Source organism: Mchenga conophoros, linkage group LG3, assembly GCF_057382185.1.
Source record: "Mchenga conophoros isolate Kocher_MC1m ecotype Shallow Benthic linkage group LG3, M_conophoros_male_GT1.1, whole genome shotgun sequence".
Taxonomy (NCBI): Eukaryota; Metazoa; Chordata; class Actinopteri; order Cichliformes; family Cichlidae; genus Mchenga; species Mchenga conophoros.
This window is the reverse complement of record NC_140528.1, coordinates 85,092,222-85,111,467: the sequence shown is the minus strand read 5'-3', so window position 1 is coordinate 85,111,467 and position 19,246 is coordinate 85,092,222. Positions and strand designations below refer to the sequence as shown.

Sequence of the window (19,246 nt, the reverse complement as noted above, 5' to 3'; positions counted from 1 at the left end):
GATGGTGCACTGTTGTTGAGAAACACCATAAATCTATTAATCTACCCTGATCTTCTTGTTAACACTGAGATCGCAGATACACGCAGAGGAAATTAGTTTCCTGAGAGGTGGAAAACCTCTCCTTTAGGAGAGCAGTTAAGTCAATGGGGGAGGGGCTCAGAGTAGAGTCACTACTCCTTCACATCAAAAGGTGACAGCCACCTTGGCCAGGAGGCTGTTCCAGCTGGGCACGTCCTACCAGTAGGAGGCCCCAGCATCCTTGGTCATGCTAGCCAGTTTACATCTATCAGCTGTGGTCAGGAGTAGTCCTTCCTGCTGCCCCCACAACCTGACTAGAAAACAGCTGTATAATGTATTACCTGAATCATTCTCGCCACACTTAGACGTACTTTTAGATTCTCAAATGATTGTCATATTTTAATAGAACATCTTTTGTAGTAACGCATTTTCATTTGTATTTAACAGAATGTGATAAATGGTTTAAGATACCTCTGCGTCTAGTTTGACAGTTTCTATTAATCAGTTCTGAAAATCAACTCAATATCTGAATGTTCCTTAGTTTTACATTAGTTGGTTAGTCTAATTATTTCCCCCTCGATTAGTCGACTAGTAAATAAGACGCCAGGAACATCCCTACTCTTCAGACAAAATGTGAGTATGAATTACACACCAAGGTATTAAAATGGATATGGAGTATGGCTTTGGTTTACCATAAACAGCTGATGTAAGGACATCATTAATGTACTCTGTCCAATGAACACTGGAAACAAGACTGCACTGACCTTGCTGGCAAACCTCAATGAGTTCAGAGTTTCCCCAAAGCTGTCGGGCTCCGGAGCAATGTTAACAAACATCAAGCTGCAAATAAAGACATCCAAAATTAGTGCCAAAGAATAAACAGTCACAATCTGAAGTGATGAGATCAAACGCTGTTAAATATTTTTTGGGGATAAATTCCTTCAGTTTTATGTGTCGTCATTATAAAGATTTGTGATGTCAACAAACTCACGTTTTGCCGTTTCCCCCCCAAACATCCCTGAAGGAGGTACGTGAGCTTCGAGTTCCTGTAAGCTACGTAAGTCTCCTGGAACACAAAGGCCAAAAAAATCATTAATACTGTAAATGTAAAGAAAGCAGGTGTGACATCTAAGACTACAGAAACTGCAGCTGCAGACCTTTTTGGCCAGAGCGGCGATAACGACGCCCAGGTTGGACAGTGAGCTGTTGATGGCGGTCATCTCTTTGAAACGGTCACCCTGAGACTGGCTCTTCACCATTCGCTCACTGCCAGCCAAGTCCACCAGGCACAGAGTGGCTACACACACAGAGAAAACCAACTCTTATAGGAAGCAGTGATCCGTTTTTCCTTCCATTAAAGGTAGTTTTAATACTTTACAAAACACTTCTTTTAGCGCTCAGGGGCTCAAACATTAACGTTGAGTCATCAGAGCAGATTTTGCACTGGTTACAGTAACAATAACTAACCAGACTAAATATTATAGATCCAAAAAGAAGAAGCCACATTCCTGATGCTGGTACTTCCAGTGTGATACATTTGCACTTGACATCCCTGCCGGCATTAACTCCCTCAATATCCAGCTGGAAGACTGAGTGGGAGCGAGACGAGCGGTCATTCTGGGCTGTCTGGGCAGTGGAGCGATTCTGATTGGCCAAAGCAATCAGACGGAGAACCTGAGAGGACGAGGGAACATTTTAAAACATAGAGCATCGATAAAGTTTGATGTATTTTCAAAGTTTGGTAACAATTTGTCAGCAGATTTGAAATTAATTTGTTCTGAGCTACAGATGTCTGTCTGCTGTACCTGATCCTCATTGGAGACCCGCTCATAGGTGAGATTAGTGATTGTCAATTCGTTGCTGGCTGTCTTGCGGATCTCATGCTCAGGTCTCTTGCTGGACTTGCCGGTGAACACAAGGTCCCTCAGGGTCTCATTGTAAATTTCGACGAAGCTCGCTGTGAACGTGAACTGTGAAGTGAGTGGGGGTTAATGCCCCACACTCTTTTCTGTCACTGCTTTGAATGCACAGACTGGTCTTAATGTTGATCTTTGTAATCTTCAGTGTTACGACCCGGCTCAAAAGCCGCAACATAAAAACAGAGATGAATAGCAGAGTGTGGGTGAGAAGAGGTTTCATCCTAAAATGGAAAACCAGGTTGGCTAAAATGGCTGGCGCCACCAAGGCAAAGACTAGTGCACTGCCGGGAAGCTTGCCTCAGGTATGCTTTTATCCACACCTGACTAGGTGTGGCCAATTAGCACCAGCTGAAAACACTGAGACGATTAGAAGCTGCAGAGGGACGTAACATTCAGTATTGATATTTGTAAATGTAAACTATGAGGATTTATTTATTTTTAATTCTTTTCTTTTTTTTCTTTTTTTTCCCTCTTTTTTTCTTTTTCCAAATAAATGTCCCGATTGAGTAATGAAACTAACCCAAAGGAGAATTCTAACAATATTAGACAGGCCATTCAATATGCTTTATCGTGGACAACTCGTGGCTAAAAACCCACACACACACACACACACACAAACCTCTAATCAAACATGAAAACGGATAATCCAGCTGAAGCTTCAGACAGCCGTCAGACAGTGAAACACTGCCATCTGCTGGACTCGAATAACAAAGACGCTGCTTTGACGGGTGAGGGAGTTTCAACAAGTCTGCAACGACTCAAGCATCAAACTACAGAACTATTATAGCGGACATGGTGCTCTAATGACTGCTTCATTAACGCAGGTCAGAAAGGATCAAACATATCAATAAATCATAAAACACAAAACGTCTCTTATTGCCCAGGGCTCAGGAAGTGAGTGTGTTCCTTATAGCCTATTAAACCTTAGCAGGTTATTTTGATGTGTTACAGATGAAACAGCTATCCAGTAACATTCAGCTACAAAAACGCTTTTTTATAATTACTTTTTTACAGCTTCGCACTTTTACACAAGTTTTATCATCAGTGTCACATGGCTGCTGCTAAAATTGAGTACAAGATATTTGTTGGCCTGATTAAAAGGTCTTGATGCGTGCTCAATCATCAGGGAAGTAAATCTCCAAAAGTTGATTCTGTTCTTCTGGACGTAGCGTTTTCAGTCAGAGAAACCAGCCGACTGAAGGAACAATGGGCTGGGAGGTCAGTTCCTTAATCATGATTATGCAAATTCTCATGACCATTGATCAACAACCACTGATCAATGGTCTTGAGTACCATTCACAGAGAGTTGGAGAACGGCTGCAATCACAGCATTGTAAGATGGTGACAGATGTACCCTTAGGCCCCCTCCTTGATTCATAGAGGGTCTTTCCCTTTTCACGTAAATGGCCTCCTTGACTCCGCCCTCAAACCAGCGTTCATTGCAGTTATTGTTGACAATCACATTGTGTCGTGTAACCATCCAGCTCACATATTCAATGTAAATGATTTGTTGAACTGAAGACATGATGAATGTTCCTGCATTAAAACACATCCAGCCTAGTGTTCTCACTCTCCCTAAATGGATCTGTTACATTAGTGATATATGGGAGTTGTGTTTCAGTCTTTTCCACATGAGGACATTTACATTTAGTTTTTGCTTTACTGATGAGTGGCTGGTTAACCTGCAGTGGTTGAAGCATGTGTCGGTCGTCTGGAAGAGTAGGTGTAGAAGACGTCTTTAATGAATGTAATGCTCTGAAGGTGTCAGTGATTACTGTGAATTCATTATAAAAGTGGATTTCAGTGAATAAAGTGAATAAAGACAGGCCCTCATGGTGACGCTCAGGTGTCCATAAAGTGTAACAGGAGAGCTTTGTCATACTTTCAGAGATTTTACATGAGCCAGTCTTTCAAAAATTACATAAATAAATAATTCATTCATTCATCCACAGGAAACACAATGCTCATATCTGAAAGTAAACTCTGATATATATCCCTGACTAGAGTTACTACTAAATAAAGGATCGCCCCAAAATGACTAAATATATAAAGACACTCTCCAGAAGAAGTTAAAGGGATTTTATTTATTGTACAAGCAATATCTTCATAAGAATTACAAATTCTGCAGACATATTACCTTCTTACTGAACCTGAACAACTCACACACAGACGTGTCTGCTGCTTATCTTTGTTCAAACATGATGTTTTATCTTCTCTTCAAAACACATTACTCATCTTTCTGGCATCGTGTTACATGAAAACACCTGCATTCTACCTGTGTCATTGTACCACAAAGACAATGATTGCAACACTGTGCTTGCAAAATAGAAGAAATAAGACGACCAGCAAATACATAAAAGATGGTAAAAGTGATTCCATCTTTGTGTCTCCTCCCATTGTTTCCCCAGTCTGTCTAGTTCCCATATTCCCAGGACACCGCTGGACAACAAGTGGGTATTCCAAGACTGAGAGACAGCCAGAGTTGGCAAAAGATCAGACATTCTCCACTTAAGTAGAAGTAAAAATACTATTGTTCCAGTGAAAGTTAAAGTACTGATTCAACTTCATTACTCAGCTAAAGCAAAAAAGTACAGGCTCGAAGCGCTTACAGAGAAAAGCAGACAACAGAATACAACAGAATGCTGATGGCGGCAGTAACACACACTTGGAGGAGAGGCTCCAGCCGTCCATTCCAGCCCTATCCCTAACATTAACTCTAACCATAACTTTAACCTTAACCCTATCAGGTCTTGTTTTACAAAGCGATTCATGATTAGAACAAAAAACACATTTACACATACCGATGATTTGTCACATAGCATCATTACCTGTTGGGATGAGAACGTGTTGTTTCCAGAGCAACACAAATTGGGGTGTCTGTAGCTCAGGTAGAGCAGGAAACCTACTAATCAGAAAGTTGCTGGTTCAATCCCCGCCTGCTCCAGCCTGCATGCCAAATATCCTTGGGCAAGACGCTAACCCCAAGTTGCTCTCCGATGCATCCATCGGGAGGATGAATGCGTATTAATGTTAGATAGAAAGCACTTACAGAGAAAAAGCATAGAAAAAAGTGAGTGCATGAATGAGGCAAGTTGTAGAGAGTAGAAAGGTTTTATACAAGAACCAGTTCATTTACCGTTATATTTTAGTTTCATTTTCAGTTCTGTACTTTTTACATGTAATATTGATTCATTAGATTGACTACATGCATTAGACCTAACTTGCTGACAGCAAATTTAAACAACCGTAATAATTTATTTTCAGCGTCTGAAATATTTATTTAGTTTGTTTTTTGTTTTCTTTTTGGCTCCTGATATTAGTCAACTACTATTTGTCAATGTTGAACTAATAATGAATCTAAGAAAAGCTATTTGTCACGGTTGGCCAGCGTCAACCGTGGGGATGTGAGGAAGGAGGAGCCAGGCACGGAGCTCTGAATGCAAGCAGTGCGTTTATTTACAGTGAATGGAAAATAACAATAAATCCGCAGTGCGTTCCCGACTCCCGTGAAATGTCCTCTTCCCAGTGCTAGTGTTCCTTGTCTCCGCTCCTCAGTGTCTGAGCACCCCGTGCTCGCTGCCCTCTCATCTCCACGCTTCTCCTGGGGAGATAACAAACAGGCAGCCGTAAGACACATACAATGCGGCAGACTATCCGTACTGACTGGCCGAGAGACTAACGTGAAGTCACGCAATGATCCAGCGTCAGAGAGAGCGCCACCGCATTCTCAAGTGGCTCCTCTGACAAGGCTTGATCAGCTGTGTGATGGTCTTCAAGTGTGGCCAACCACCTGGCAGGGCCACACCCACCAGGCCTGAAGGTGCCTGTAAACAGGTGCTCTCAGAAACTCCGGCATCCACACACACACACAGATATACCTGCAAGCAGGGAGAACGAGGGACAGCACACCAAAAACACACATGTCCATAACTGCTGGGTCGTTTAGACTCCTGAGCTGTGCACGAGGGGTCGAACACCCACTGGAAGGCCGGGCACTGGTTTTCAACCGTAATATACCTGATGTGCTCAGGTAACCTGTAGCGCCATGAAACCACTGTCACACCAGGGCGCATAAAAATGATGCTTTAAGAGACTGATGGGATCGGGCAGCAGGGAAACATCCACAAAATGCTACTTTCAGTTTGACTCCCTAAGACTACCTAAACTAAGTAGAGTCATTACATGCTTGTTAAAAGCAAACTCTCATATAGTTTTTAATGTGCTTCTTTCATTACAATGACTAGATAAAGAATGTGGCCCTGTCTCTATTTAACACTGGCTACCCCAAAATGTTTCCAAACCTACAACCGTAACTTTCACTGAGAGATTTTTAGATACGGTTATTGAAGCTGTGGGGTTAATTTTTTAAGTAACATGAGAGAGAGGCAGCAGCATACTGTTAGATTATAATATTATTTTATGCCATGTTATACCCCTAACTAAAGATTGTGAATTATTATGTAGTTTTAGTTTGCATTATTCTCCTGAATTAGAAGAAGCTGATAACTATTGCATTAGTTAAACTGATTTGCATTAAAGTAGACTGCTGATTTATTGTGGATGAATGATATTGTTTTATGATGCATAATACTGCTGCAGAAAGCCATCGCCTTATTTGTCTGATTAGAAGAGAACAGAGCATGCTGGAGTTTTCTGCCCCAACTCAGCAGGAGCAGATAAACGGGGAGCCAAGGTCGTAGCTTAGGCGCCGTGTGAGAGAAAAGCATGTGAATGTTTAGGCTTTTATGATAAGGTGGGAGAACCAGAGGCTATAAGAGTTTGAGCAATGCTCCACCATTTTGAGATCTGAGGCTGTCTGCATACGGTGTCCATCTCCCACGCGTGTGATCATTAAAATCATCGTTTGACTTAACCCGGCCGGACCAGTGTTGTTATTGTGGTTTTTTTCTCTTGTCTCTTGTCTCCATCCCCATATTTTGAACCATAACAATACACACAGAGCATCAGTGATAGAAAGCTAGGCTAACATAGGGTAGCTACCTGTTCAAGGAGAAACATGTATAGGCCCATCTCAAGTGCCAGTGAACATCTAAATGATTCAGGGAAGACTTTGGAGAAAGTGCTGTGGGGAGATGAAACCAAATTCCAATTATGTGGCTTTAACTGACCTTTTGAAATAGGAGTGTGATGCAAAAAATAGCATCCCCGCAGTCAAGCAGAGAGATGGAAACATTATGATGTGGGCTACAGGACGACTTAGTCGGGGTTCCAAGCAGTCAGGAAATGTGACATCGTCAGACTGCAGGCCACGGATTGGCTCGTCAGTCGCGGCACTCAATGAGTCATGAGACGGTGTCTTTCACTAAAATCAAAACTGCAGTTTTTTAAAAACCCTGCAACAAGGCAAATAGCTGCACAACACCGTGGTTTCCAAGTGTGACAAAAAGCCACAGATACATCATTCACACATTCACACACTGGTGATGGCAGCTACATTGTAGCCACAGCTGCCCTGGGGCGCACTGACAGAACATTGCAGAACCTTCAGCACCTCGTATGAAAAATATTTGACTGTGTGTATGCTTTTAGCACTGTTTGGATTTGAGAAAATCTAAAATAAATCGAAATTTGCTTTTAGAAGTTGTTTTATAAAGTTCAGTGGTATATTATGCATACAATAGGACATCTATTTAGATTTACATCTTCCACAGAAAAAACTGCACATTACTGAAACTTAGTATACTGGACTTTGTTGTTGTCCCACACAGGTTCAATTTCGAGTGGTAGATGGCTCAGTGCTCAGTCAACCAAGATTTTATGATAGTGGGCACAATGAGATAGATAAGCTGCTTGTAAACAGTACTTTTATGCTCTCTTTTTCCATTTGGATAAGAAAGAAAGAACCAGGAAACAAAGGCAAACAAATAATCTGTGCCTTTATCCCAGATTCACATTATAGGAACAGCTGCTCAATGACCACTGTAGTCTTTGCTTACAGCACTTTTATCTAGATCTATGCAAAGTGATCCACTACACCTACTTTTACAGTTAAATCATTTTATGAGCACTGATGCCATTTTAATCTGAGTTTCTACTCAAATACAATCAGTAAAGAAAAACACAGTCTGTGACGTTTGTTTTGAAGGAAAAGGTATTCCCTGCAAATGTTTATCTGTGTGAGACTATTCAGAAAACAGTCATTTTGTTTTATAGGTGAGACACTTGGCCTCTTTTTTCCTTGTTCTACGTTTGTCTTTTGTCCGATTACTCTGGAACACAAGATGGAAAACTGATATTCTCATGTTAAAAATATAGAAAAAGGATTTTATCACCCATAAATGTTAACTTCTCATGCCTCTAAGCACAAGCAGGAGCAGAAGTGCCCTCTGCAGTTTGTGTGTGGAAGTGCAAAAGCTTACAGCACCTGGTATTCCCAGGCGGTCTCCCATCCAAGTACTGACCAGGCCCGACCCTGCTTAGGTCACGATATCGGGCAAGCAGAGCTGAAGAGGAGGATGCAGGAGGCCTGTGTGTGTTCAGCAGCCTGCTGCATTGGAGTTTGCCTGGTAACAGATGACTCAAACAGCCACACACCCGCTGGACGTGACCGCAAACATGCCCCCCTACACCTTTTACATAGCCCGGCTGCTCGAGTTCTTTTGCTGGTTTTTCCCGCGACCCCCCACCTTCTTCAAATCCAACAAAAGTGGTATCAAACGTTTATGCTACGTTTGTGCTGTAAAAATTTTTGTTTGTGCTGCTATCATTTTAAAGATATTCAAGAAAATTTCTAGAGGTCCCCAGAGGTCAACCAGCCCCCCCACATTAATTAAATCAAACAAAACTGGTGTCAATCAACTGTGCTACGCTTGTGCTGGTTTGTGCTGCTAAAATTCTCGTTTCTGCTGCTTCTGTTTTAAAGATATTAACGAAAATGTAAAGGTCAAAAGGTCTCTTCAGTATCCTTCCTGATGGCAGCAAACTGAAGACGCTGTTGAAGAGATGAGTGGAGTCACCTGTAATGAAGAGGACCTTTCGAATGAGGCAGGCACAGTAGATCTCCTGGGGAGGGAGGCAAGAGAGGACCCTGCAATCCTCTCCACTGCTCTCACTACCCGTTGTCATATTTTTCCTGCAGGACCCAGTGCAGGAGTCATACCACACAGTGATGCAGTTGGTGAGGATACTTTCAATGGTGCTCTTTAGAAGGTGCTCATAGTGGGGGTTGAATCTCTTGTCAGCAGAGTGAAGAGAATGTTATGTGCATTATTATTCAGCCCCCTTTGGTCTGAGTGCAGTCAGTTGCCCATAGACATTGCCTGATGAGTGCTAATGACTAAATAGAGTGCACCTGTGTGTAATGTAATGTCAGTACAAATACAGCTGCTCTGTGACGGCCTCAGAGGTTGTCTCAGAGAATACTGGGAGCAGCAACACCATGAAGTCCAAAGAAACACTCTGATGGACGTGTGGACAGCAATGCTGCCTTGAACAGTACCAATGTTTCAGGGCTGGGTGACGTTGTTGGGTGGGACATCTACATCCTGACATATCAAGGTTACTTTACTTTTAGGTCAATTTGCTTTACAGAAAAATAATAGCATTTGTCATCAAGATATTTATATGACTGCACTTGCTCAGGTTTGTCCGGATTTCAAACTGTTCTAAAAGTCTTTTGATTCAAATCTGGGGCTGTGTTATTGAAAGAAGCAGAGAAATCGATGAACTGAAGTCCTTTACTCTCTACATGTTTGACAATCAGGTGAAGTAGAATCAAAAGCACGTCCTCCACTCCTCTATTGGGCTTATGTGCAATCTGCATTGAATCAAGCTGAAGTTCAGTGTCTTCCATAATCACATTTCTGATGATTTTTTCAAAGACTGAAGTGAGGGCAGCAGGCCTGAAGTCGTTTAGAACTTTTGGACGACTAGATTTAGGACCAGGAACCACAACAGCTTCTTTCCAAAGAGAGGGCATGAACGATTTATTCAGAATAACCTAAAATATGGGACTGAGTTGTCTGTGACGGTTCTCAGTCATCCAGGTCATTGTAGACTAAGGAGCTTGCAAAGAAAAGCGTCTGGACTTCTTTGAGTTGCTTGAAGACGTTTCACCTCTCATCTGAGAAGCTTCTTCAGTTCTAAGGGTCAGTTGGTGGGGAGTCCCAGATTTAAACCCAGTGGGAGTTTCCCCCCAAAGAGGGACAAAGGACCCCCTGATGATCCTCTACGTAATCACATGAGCCAAGGTGTGAAAGCGGGTGGGGGTCCTAATCAGCCAGGGTTTCGGGTGAGCTCATTGTGAAACCTGGCCCCACCCTATCATGTGATTTCCTGAGGTCAGATGGCCCAGGATGTGAGTGGGCGTTAAGGTGTCTGGGGAGGGAACTCAAAACTGGATTATAGATTATTTATATTATATATTGATATTATTTATCTGAATATTTATTTATCATAACTCTGTTTCTACACTCACTTTATATGAGTGCTTGTTGTTTCTTGTATATTTGCTGCTATGACAACTCAGTTTCCCTCCTGGATTAATAAAGTTTCTCTGATTCTGAAATACAGTGAGCCATTATATTTGTAGTTTCTAACTAACAATATAAAGGCTCTGCAACCGATAGTGCCACAGCACGTCCCACTGGCAGCTGAAGGAGCTTTTATACAAAGGACTTTGTAATTGAAGCTTTATTTATACAGGTCGGCTCATTGAGACTCAATGTCTCATTTACAAGAGAGACCTGTTCCAGACACACATATTAAAATTACAACAATAAGAGAAAAGTTTGTGTAATGTACTCAGTCACATTAAAAACGAGAACAAGTTCCCAGAGATGGTTTCACAAAAACATGTGTACGTCTTTTGAAGTCTGCAAGTGAAATCAACGGAGAGCCTTAAATCCTTCGGTTATGTTTTCCATGAAGACGGAGCAGAAAAGGAGAACGCCTTCTTCCCAAGCTCTGCATGAACTGATGGAACAGTGAATGTAATGATGTCCTGAGACTGCAGGCTGTGACTAAACTGTTTGCCTAACATGTACTCTGATGAATAGGAGGCAGTAACCCAGAAACAGATTGATAGATAAAATGATACTAATGGACCATCCTGTGTAAGACCAATGAGGACCAGTTAACCAGAGAACACAGAGCATAGTGGTGTTCTTCTGTTGTAGAGAAAGATTAAAAATATAAGACACTGGCTCAGCTATGATATTTGCAGCCAAGTGCAAGAAGGAAGGAGAACGATTGTGAGGACGAGTTTCTGGTGTTGGGGCTATTCAAAGCCTTACAAACCTCTTCTACTGTGACAGGTGTGAAGGAAAAGGTATCAGTAAGCAGGAACTACGAGCAGAGTTGTGTGCAAGAGGTTTACCATCAGATACTGTGCTGAACAAAGAGCAAGAAGCAACAAAGTGTTTGTTAAAGCAACATTTCAGTTTTGTCTGACACAGGAGTGGAGTCGATATTTAAGTGAGGAGGAAGCTCTGAGGAGTCACAGCTGGCAGAGACACTTTATAGTTTGCCAAAACCTCCTACGGTCGTTTGGACTGTCAGTCGTTAAAGTAAAAAATAGTTACATCTTGATGATGGAGGCAGTAATCCGATTACACAGCTAATGAAAACGTAGCCAATCAGCATCAGAGCCAGACTTCCTGCCCAGGCCTGGTTTCTCTCATGTAGGAGATCGGCCGGTACTGAACCAAACCAGGCCTGTCCCGACCTTTCACCCTGACCTGGCAAAAAGGGGCGTGTCTGTCCACAAAGTAGACACAACTCTCCTGTAAATGTTCCCAAACTGACATTGTCAGCCTGTTTAATACGACCCCAGTTCAAACTGATGCGGGCTCGGAGCGTGAGATTTTAGTGTTTCTCACAGCACCAACTACGCAGTGATCACTCAGGTCGTTGGCAAAAACTGCAGATGTGGAAAACTTACGCAGCATATTAGTTAAAAAAGGTCAATAAGAGCAGATTTATCTGGGTGTTTAGGATCAAGGCGTGTGAGGCTTTAAATAATTTGAGTCAGTTTTAAAAACAAGCAGCGTGCCTTAAAATCATCAGACACAGAAGAAAGCCAGTCCCAATGAAAATCATCCATCTGAAAGACGTCATTAAAATGCAGCTCAGATAAAAGTTGAACCAGAGACGGTGATGTGCTGGGGGAAGCAGGTGGAGGCTGATAGCAGCCAACAACAGTCTGATTTCCAAACAGATCAATAGTTAAGGCCAAGATTTCAAATGGCTGAGGTGCAGATGGAGAGAACAAGACTTGAGCAGCAAGACAGAGCTTCACATACACTTCCAGACCTCCGCCTTTTCTGGGACAGTCTGAGAGCTAAATGTTAAATCCATCAGTTGCTACGTTTTTATCCAGTAAAGATTTGGAAAGTCTCAGAAACAACAACGATACCAGCACCACTTGAACAGGCCCAGATTCCAATCATATCCATGTTAGGAAGCACACGACGTGATGCACGTGTAACCCAGACAGTTTTTAACATCTGCTGGTGTTTCACATTCAGCCAGAGGCCCAGGGTTAGGTTGGATACCAGACAATAATAAAAGCATCGTTATTAGACTCTAGAGCTGGTTTATAGCTGACACCACATGTAGAGTTTAAGTTCACACAGAGACGATGACATTTTTCTACAACCAGCAAACAATAAACAAGAAATGTAACAAGAGTTTCAGAAGAAGCTGTTTTACAGAGAAATGATTCCCTGAAGACAAAATTATTATTATCATCTTTATTTCTCCAGGTGAAAATTTAATTGAGATTAAAAATGTTGTTTTCAAGAGAGACCTGGCATCGTGGCAGCAAGAGTCAGAAATACATCATAATTCAAACAAATACAAAATAGGAAAAACATCCTACATAAACTTCATAAAGTTTCATTAACAGACTTTGAACAATGGACTTCAAACTTCCCCCCAAAACAACAGAAACACATTTGAAGACAATGAATGACATTTATCCCTCTAAAGAAGGACTTAGACTACGATTTAATATGAATGAGAACATGTTCATAAATGGATGCAACCAAAGATTTCATCAATCCCTGATTTAGAGACAACAGAACGTTTGGTTTGATTTCACAAGATAAGAATGACGACTGAGTTGGAAGATTGTTTTATGTTTAGTCAAATCTTTCATACATAAAGTCGGATTACAAAATCATCCCCTAAGTTTGTTGTTTTATTCAAGGAATTGAAATTATGGAGAAAATCTGTGAAATGACTTAAAGAAAACAAACCACAAAAACTCCAAGATGCTCTAAACCCCCTGGTTTAGGTCGGACACCTTTCTGATGATGAGTGCATCTAACATTTCCTCAGAAGTCAATGTGCCATATGATTGCATTAGCAATAAATTACACACTATATAGAACCACTTCATAGGATTATATTTGTGCGCAGATGTTTGCAGCTATCAACGAATATTTATCAGCTATTTTGAAACAAAGAAAGACTTTTTATCCATAACAGCAAATGAAATGTACAACAGAAAATACAAATGCTATTTATGGTCTCCTCACAACAATGATAAGAAAAATAAACTGGGCCAATATGTCATGTTTCTTACTACAGAGACACACATGTTAATGTGATCTCTGGTCTCCTCTGAGTGGGAGTTATTATAACTGACTGTAAAAAGTCAGCACAAGGAAAATAAACTCCACCTAAACTTGGTTTATATCTGACCCAGACAGACTGCAGGTCATAACTTCTTACCTGAAGTTCAGTTCACCTGACACTCGGACCGGCGGCCGCCTCGGTTCTCTGCTCCTCCTGCCTCCCCTTTCCCTCATCCACCTGCTGCCTCTGTGGAAGCTCCGCCATAGCCACCACCAAACAACTGACTTATTTTTACACATCGACCAGCATCCGGCCAATCCGCCATCTTTCATTGTTTATACCGTTACAAAAAAATAAAAAAACATCATCGGCCCATTAAAAATGAAAAATCACCATCAGTATGCCCGATGGCCAGTCCAGCTGTGGTCGTGCCATCAGTTAACCCTTCACGTGGCAGCTGTGACACGCGTGCCCAGGGTTGCCGACCCCTGCTCTAAAGCATCTGATTTGGATTCCTGAGATCAAATATATTTTCCTTTGTGTTTGTTTTCTTCTCATTTGTGGCTTTAATGTAGTGTTACATCCTGTTTGTTTGCTTCCATCTGTATACATGTCCAGATTCACTGTTATGTTTCTATTCTTACATTGCTGTGTGATCACTGTTCCCTCTGCTGACTGATGTGACCTTTTGTATCTCACACTGATACTTGTCATATTTGTATCTGCGCCTAAAAGATAAAAAGTTTTCCATGCTAAAACACAGCTCCACCTCCTGCAGTTCTCCCTCTGAACCACTAGATGTCTCTGTTATCTAAATGAAGACGTGCAGCACAGCAACCACAGCAGCGCTCAGATCACACGTGTCCTGTTATTATGTATAAAAGCATGAAACAGGTGAGACAGGTGGGATCAATATTAATGTTGTGGAAATATATGAAAAAGCAACAGAAGAGTGAAAACATTTCCTGTTTCTAGAAAGATCTTTCAGCTCACAGCTGCTCACAGACTGTATTTACAAGTGACAAACTGCAACTCTACAGTACATCTACAGTATATATCAAATATATTCTGTATTCAAATCTATTGAGTGATGTTTGAAAGTCTTTCCAGGTGAGTTTGATCCAGGAGGGTCTGAAGCCAGAGTCAGACAGAGACTGTGCAGAGACTGTAGAAGGACAGAGCAGCAGCAGAGCAGTCCAGATACACTGATGATCCTCTGTCAGATCCAGAGGGACACACAGGGATGATGCTGGACTCTACATTGTGTCTGACAGTGGAGCTGTTCTCAGAGCAGTTCACTCTGCAGCACTGACAGTCATCTGCACTTCTTCTCATTCCTCTGTCAGTCACTGCTGGATGAAGCTCTCCTCTCCACCTCCCAGTAACATGGCCCAGTCAGAGCGTCTCTACACACAAGCTGCTGCTGCTTCAACCTCTCTGGATCATCAGGACACAGCTCCTCCTCTCTCAGCACACACACCGTCCTGTTTACCATCATCAGCTCCACCTGCAGAGAGAAGAAGGAAGAGCAGAGGAGATAAACGAGTGTTTCCAGAGACTCTTCATCAGCTGTCAGTCAGTGATGCAGCACATCCAGTATAAAGAGCAGCAGGGACTTCAGTGCTGGGACTGTACTAGGACTCATTGTTGCTTCACTTTTTCTAATCTTTGGATTTTTATTGAAGTTGATGAAAATGTTTTCCTCCTAGTTTGAGTTTGGACTTTCATTCATTAGAAGAACCTTGGTGTGTCCACTCTGAGCTCTGTAGGAACCCCAACAACAAGCCCAACAATCCAGATGGACGGTTCCAGCTGTTAACTGGAGGAATTCCATCCAAACATCTGCTCTCACTAAATTCTTCCTCACCTACAGACTGTGTTCTTCACTGCTTTAAACTTGGAAATGAATGCAGTCATTGGTCTGCGTGCTGCTTTGTTCAGAGAGCTGATTGGCTGTTGACAGCGTTTGATCAGAGCGTGTCAGCCGTTACTATGGTGACCATAAAGGTCAGAAACAGGAAGTGTTTGTGTCCAATCCTGAAGCCTGTCACCATTCTCCTCTCACAGCTTCACTGAGAAGCTGCAGCTTTACAGGAAACACTGGATCTTTGTTTCATACTGACTGTGTTTAGTACAATACTGCTGACAGGCACCACCCACTCACTCCATCACTCTACTGACCACAGAGTCTCCAGTCTGTAGTCTGGACTCTGCTGAAGATCAGACAGCTGCTTCACTCCTGAATCCTGCAGCTTGTTGTTGTATCTCAGCTCCAGCTCTCTCAGATGGGAGGGGTTGGACTTCAGTGCTGCTGCCAGATAATCACAGCTGATCTTTGACAAACCACAGTCATCAATCTGTATAAAGAATGAAAGATGTAAGTTTATTAGACAAAGTGTGAGCTTGAAATCATTCAGTGTTTCATCATCTGTTCAGAGCTGAAGAAGGTTCAGAATGTAGAAGTTTAGAAAATGGAAACTCCAAACAGCTGAAGCCAACAGGAAGCAGCTTCAAACAGGAAACTGTGCAGAGTTTCAGACTATATGTCCTGATGCAGCCAGTTGGATTTTGGAGATTTGAATCTCTGTTCTGTGACTAAGTCCTTGAATCATTTCTTCCAGTTGGTCCAACAAGACAGACTAAGTGTTGGACATGTGTTGTGGCTCCATTAGGGGAGCTTCTAAATGTGATGTGATGGCCCCTCTGGGTCTGTCAGGTCACAGGACTGAAGAGAGCTCAAACTGGGCACACAGTTGTTCCAGTCTGGACCAAAGACTCTATACTGGGACTGAGGGACCTGCTTTGACTGCACCCACTGGGACTTTTTAAAGGCTCATGTTCTCACGTAGATCATCGATTTCTACTTACATTTCTTTCTGGGAAAAATGGGGATTACTTTGGAAACAGGAAGTATTTTCCCCAATAAGCAGCCCTGGATTAGTAAATCACTCCAACATGTTCTCAGGCAGAAGAAGCTGTCTTGTTATGAGGGAGAGAAGAAAAAGATTGAGGCACAGAAACTTGTTGAAAGAGAGATAAAGCAGCTAAAATCAGGTGTAAAAGTAAAGCAGAGGATGAGCTGAATAAAGGACACTCAAGGCTGGCTTGGAAAGGAATGAAGTCCATGGTGGGGATGCAGAACAAGGAGCAAAGATGAATGTGATGCTGAATCAGCAGAAGACTTGGACTCATTTGATTCCAGCTTTGATATCATTGATTTCAATGAAGAGCTTTGTGATTGTAGCAAAGGGCTGGTAGCTCTGAGAGTCCCACTGATGAGGTGTTTGTGTGGAAATCTCTTAGTGGGACCAAAGAGAGAAAAAGCCCTGGTCCTGATGCTGTGGGAGGGAAATGATTGAAGTGTGCTGTGAGGAACTGACTGGGAGATCTTCACACATTTTCCAGTCCTCCTTGGAACAACAGGAAGTTCCCAGCATATGGAAACAAAGGTTAAGTGTCCTATGGCACTCAGTGATGATGGTGCTGTGGCCCCACCACCTCCACCTCTTTGTAAAGGAACTAACTGTAATCTGAAGCTTCAAATGGGACTAAGACTTCCTCCACTAGGTGGCAGTGTCTGATGAGAAAGTGTTAGTGGAGCTGGCCTGGAGTCAGAAACAGGAAGATGCAGGATTTGGGCTGAAATGGGGGAAAGTGGTTCGCACTAGTGCCTTAAAGCAAGAAGGTTGTAGGTTGAAGCTTGTTGGCCTTTCTGTGGAGGTTGGATGTTCTCCCACAGTCCAATGAAATGCTGCTTAGGTTCATTGGTGCTTCTAAATTGGCTGTAGGTGTGGATGTGAGAGAGTGCTTCTCTGTCTCTCTCTGTTGGCCCTGTGATGGACTGCTCACCTGTGCAGGTGGACCACGCCTCTTGCCCTATGACAGCTAGGGCACAGGCTGCAGCCCTGTGAGCCTAAGCTGAATAAACAGTTAGCAAAAATGATCCATAGATGGCCTGAAATCCCCCAGTTAGCAGTTTGGTAGATAGCTATGACATGCTAATCCCATCCAGCAGCTGTATTCTACCTGTAAGCTGATCCCTGCTGAGCCAAAGCACTTTTTCATATACAAATTACAACCTTTAATAGAAACCTATTGGTCAGCATCTTATTAGCCTGCTGTTAGCTTCATTCCACAGAAAACTGAGAGAAACTAACAGAGTTGATAAAGAATAAAGAGAAATGTGCTGATTTAAAGCCTTTGAAGTGCTTCAGATCTCTGTCCACTTCTGTCCACTCATTCATTCATGTAAGCTTTCTAATGCAGCTTTGATCTTCACAGTCTGCTTCATGAAACTCATTCTAACCCTGAATGTCAGAGTGTTCCTCCTTCTCTTTCCCATCATTCATGCTGGCAATGGAGGAGATTTGGATGTTGGACTGTGTTTTGGATGATGTGTGTATGTTTGTGTTGGACTGCTGTCTGTAAAGCAAACGCACATTTTGCTTTGGATTTCAGTGTCAGACAGACTTTAAGGTGGAATGAAGAGTTGGAGAGTTTCACAGTGAATTATCCAGTGGAGGATTTTTCTTCTTCTTTGAAGGTTTGAAATGTGAACATTGCTCTGCTGCAGTCAATGGACTAAACCAGAGAAGAAGAAAACAGACTTTACCATGAAGATCCTCAGTGTGGATCAGTATAATATCAGCCTGATGTCTGCAGTTTAGTGTCAGCACAACTTTCACATCATATTCATCTCAGCACAACTAAAACATGCTGACTGACCTCAGAGTTTCAAGTCCACATCCTGGACTCTCCAGGAAACCACACAGATGCTTCACTCCTGAATCCTGCAGCTTGTTGTTCCTGCTCAGGTCCAGCTGTCTCAGATGGGAGGGGTTGGACTTCAGTGCTGCTGCCAGATAATCACAGCTGATCTCTGACAAACCACAGTCCATCAATCTGTATAAAGAATGAAAGATGTAAGTTTATTAGACAAAGTGTGAGCTTGAAATCATTCAGTGTTTCATCATCTGTTCAGAGCTGAAGAAGGTTCAGAATGTAGAAGTTTAGAAAATGGAAACTCCAAACAGCTGAAGCCAACAGGAAGCAGCTTCAAACAGGAAACTGTGCAGAGTTTCAGACTATATGTCCTGATGCAGCCAGTTGGATTTTGGAGATTTGAATCTCTGTTCTGTGACTAAGTCCTTGAATCATTTCTTCCAGTTGGTCCAACAAGACAGACTAAGTGTTGGACATGTGTTGTGGCTCCATTAGGGGAGCTTCTAAATGTGATGTGATGGCCCCTCTGGGTCTGTCAGGTCACAGCACTGAAGAGAGCTCAAACTGGGCACACAGTTGTTCCAGTCTGGACCAAAGACTCTATACTGGGACTGAGGGACTGCTTTGACTGCACCCACTGGGACTTTTTAAAGGCTCATGTTCTCACTTAGATCATCGATTTCTACTTACATTTCTTTCTGGGAAAAATGGGGATTACTTTTAAAACAGGAAGTATTTTCCCCAATAAGCAGCCCTGGATTAGTAAATCACTCCAACATGTTCTCAGGCAGAAGAAGCTGTCTTGTTATGAGGGAGAGAAGAAAAAGATTGAGGCACAGAAACTTGTTGAAAGAGAGATAAAGCAGCTAAAATCAGGTGTAAAAGTAAAGCAGAGGATGAGCTGAATAAAGGACACTCAAGGCTGGCTTGGAAAGGAATGAAGTCCATGGTGGGGATGCAGGACAAGGAGCAAAGATGAATGTGATGCTGAATCAGCAGAAGACTTGGACTCATTGGATTCCAGCTTTGATATCATTGATTTCAAT

The 19,246-nt window shown here is 42.4% G+C and overlaps 1 protein-coding gene across 1 annotated transcript; it reads right to left on the bottom strand.

Moving 5' to 3' along the window:
• Positions 1 to 523: 523 nt before the first annotated feature.
• LOC146581219 (carboxy-terminal kinesin 2-like) lies at positions 524 to 4,221 on the bottom strand. The gene is made up of 6 exons (XM_085268093.1): positions 4,213 to 4,221; positions 1,824 to 1,988; positions 1,554 to 1,692; positions 1,176 to 1,315; positions 1,002 to 1,084; positions 524 to 858 (listed from the first exon to the last, which is right to left on the bottom strand). The coding sequence occupies exons 1-6, from the start codon at positions 4,219 to 4,221 to the stop codon at positions 678 to 680; spliced, it is 717 nt and encodes a 238-aa protein (XP_085124219.1). The 3' UTR covers positions 524 to 677.
• Between the last annotated feature and the right edge of the window lie 15,025 nt (positions 4,222 to 19,246).

What these genes read in the sequence shown, in the direction of transcription:
- LOC146581219 (XM_085268093.1), bottom strand. An exon ending in GGGTCTCCAATGAGGATCAG is followed by an intron (nt 1,693 to 1,823) that starts GTACAGCAGACA and finishes TCGTCCTCTCAG; the next exon opens with GTTCTCCGTCTGATTGCTTT. An exon ending in CAGGGATGTCAAGTGCAAAT is followed by an intron (nt 1,316 to 1,553) that starts GTATCACACTGG and finishes CTGTGTGTGTAG; the next exon opens with CCACTCTGTGCCTGGTGGAC.